Source organism: Perkinsus marinus (assembly GCF_000006405.1).
Source record: "Perkinsus marinus ATCC 50983 genomic scaffold scf_1104296951022, whole genome shotgun sequence".
NCBI lineage: Eukaryota > Perkinsozoa > Perkinsida > Perkinsidae > Perkinsus > Perkinsus marinus.
The window spans coordinates 1-1,123 of record NW_003209453.1 but is presented as its reverse complement, the minus strand read 5'-3'; the positions used below and the strand labels follow the sequence as shown (position 1 = coordinate 1,123).

At 46.4% G+C, this 1,123-nt stretch overlaps 1 protein-coding gene across 1 annotated transcript; it reads right to left on the bottom strand.

Moving 5' to 3' along the window:
• Positions 1-255: 255 nt before the first annotated feature.
• Pmar_PMAR005524 (histone H2A.1, putative) lies at positions 256-669 on the bottom strand (the record flags this gene model as incomplete). Its single annotated transcript, XM_002777837.1, has 1 exon — positions 256-669. The coding sequence occupies one exon, from the start codon at positions 667-669 to the stop codon at positions 256-258; it is 414 nt and encodes a 137-aa protein (XP_002777883.1).
• Between the last annotated feature and the right edge of the window lie 454 nt (positions 670-1,123).

Here is a 1,123-nt window from a genome sequence, read left to right as displayed (position 1 = left end):
GAGTATTTTACTTGCGGGATAGTTTAAAAGTATCTCAGCACGCCTCGTACTCTCCAGACGGTTCTGATGCAAATAACGCAAAAATTCACTCTTGTAATATTGTGATTTCGAATTTTCCTCTTGAAATACTCGAGTATCAAACTTACATTGCTAAGTTTGAGAAATTCTTAACTGTGAAGAAATCTTACAAGAATTGTTGAGATGGCGCCTAATAACGCCTTGGAATTGCTAGGGCTCCGCCAGCTAATGCACTATCTACATCTCCTGGGAAGCGGTGAAACTCTTACCTTTACTCTTCTTGGGAAGAAGTGTAGTGTGGATGTTGGGCAAAACGCCACCGCTCGCGAGAGTAACACCAGCGAGGAATTTGTTAAGTTCCTCATCGTTGCGGACCGCCAGCTGAATGTGGCGAGGTATGATACGAGTCTTCTTGTGGTCTCGCGCAGCGTTACCAGCGAGCTCAAGAATCTCAGCGACGAGATATTCTAGAACAGCGGCCAAATAGACTGGCGCTCCAGAACCGACGCGCTTAGCATAACGGCCCTTCTTCAGATACCTTGCGATACGGCCAACAGGGAACTGTAGACCAGCCTTGGCGGAGCGAGACTTGGCTCCACTGCCACTCTTCTTGCCAGCTTTGCCACGACCTCCTTTACCCTTTCCGGACATGGTTTTACTATCAAGGATTTAGTTTAAACGGATGATGGTCAGAGTTATGCACCACTGGTTGATGTGATATCGTACGCGATCTGATGGAAAAAACGTTAAATGTTTACGAACCGATGAATGGCGATTTCTAATTTTCGCCTTAAAATTACACCTATTTTTACGGAAGTTCGAATATTTAGATGGCGTTGAATAACGCCTTGTAATGCATGTTAGACTCAAGAGGCTTCTGATAGCTTACGATCTCTCGCCACGGATCCTCCTGGCGAGCTGCATATCCTTAGGCATGATAGTTACACGCTTAGCATGGATGGCACAGAGGTTGGTATCTTCGAAGAGACCCACAAGATAGGCTTCGGCAGCCTCTTGTAGAGCCATTACGGCGCTACTCTGAAACCTCAGATCAGTCTTGAAGTCTTGGGCGACTTCACGGACAAGCCTCTGAAATGGTAGCTTG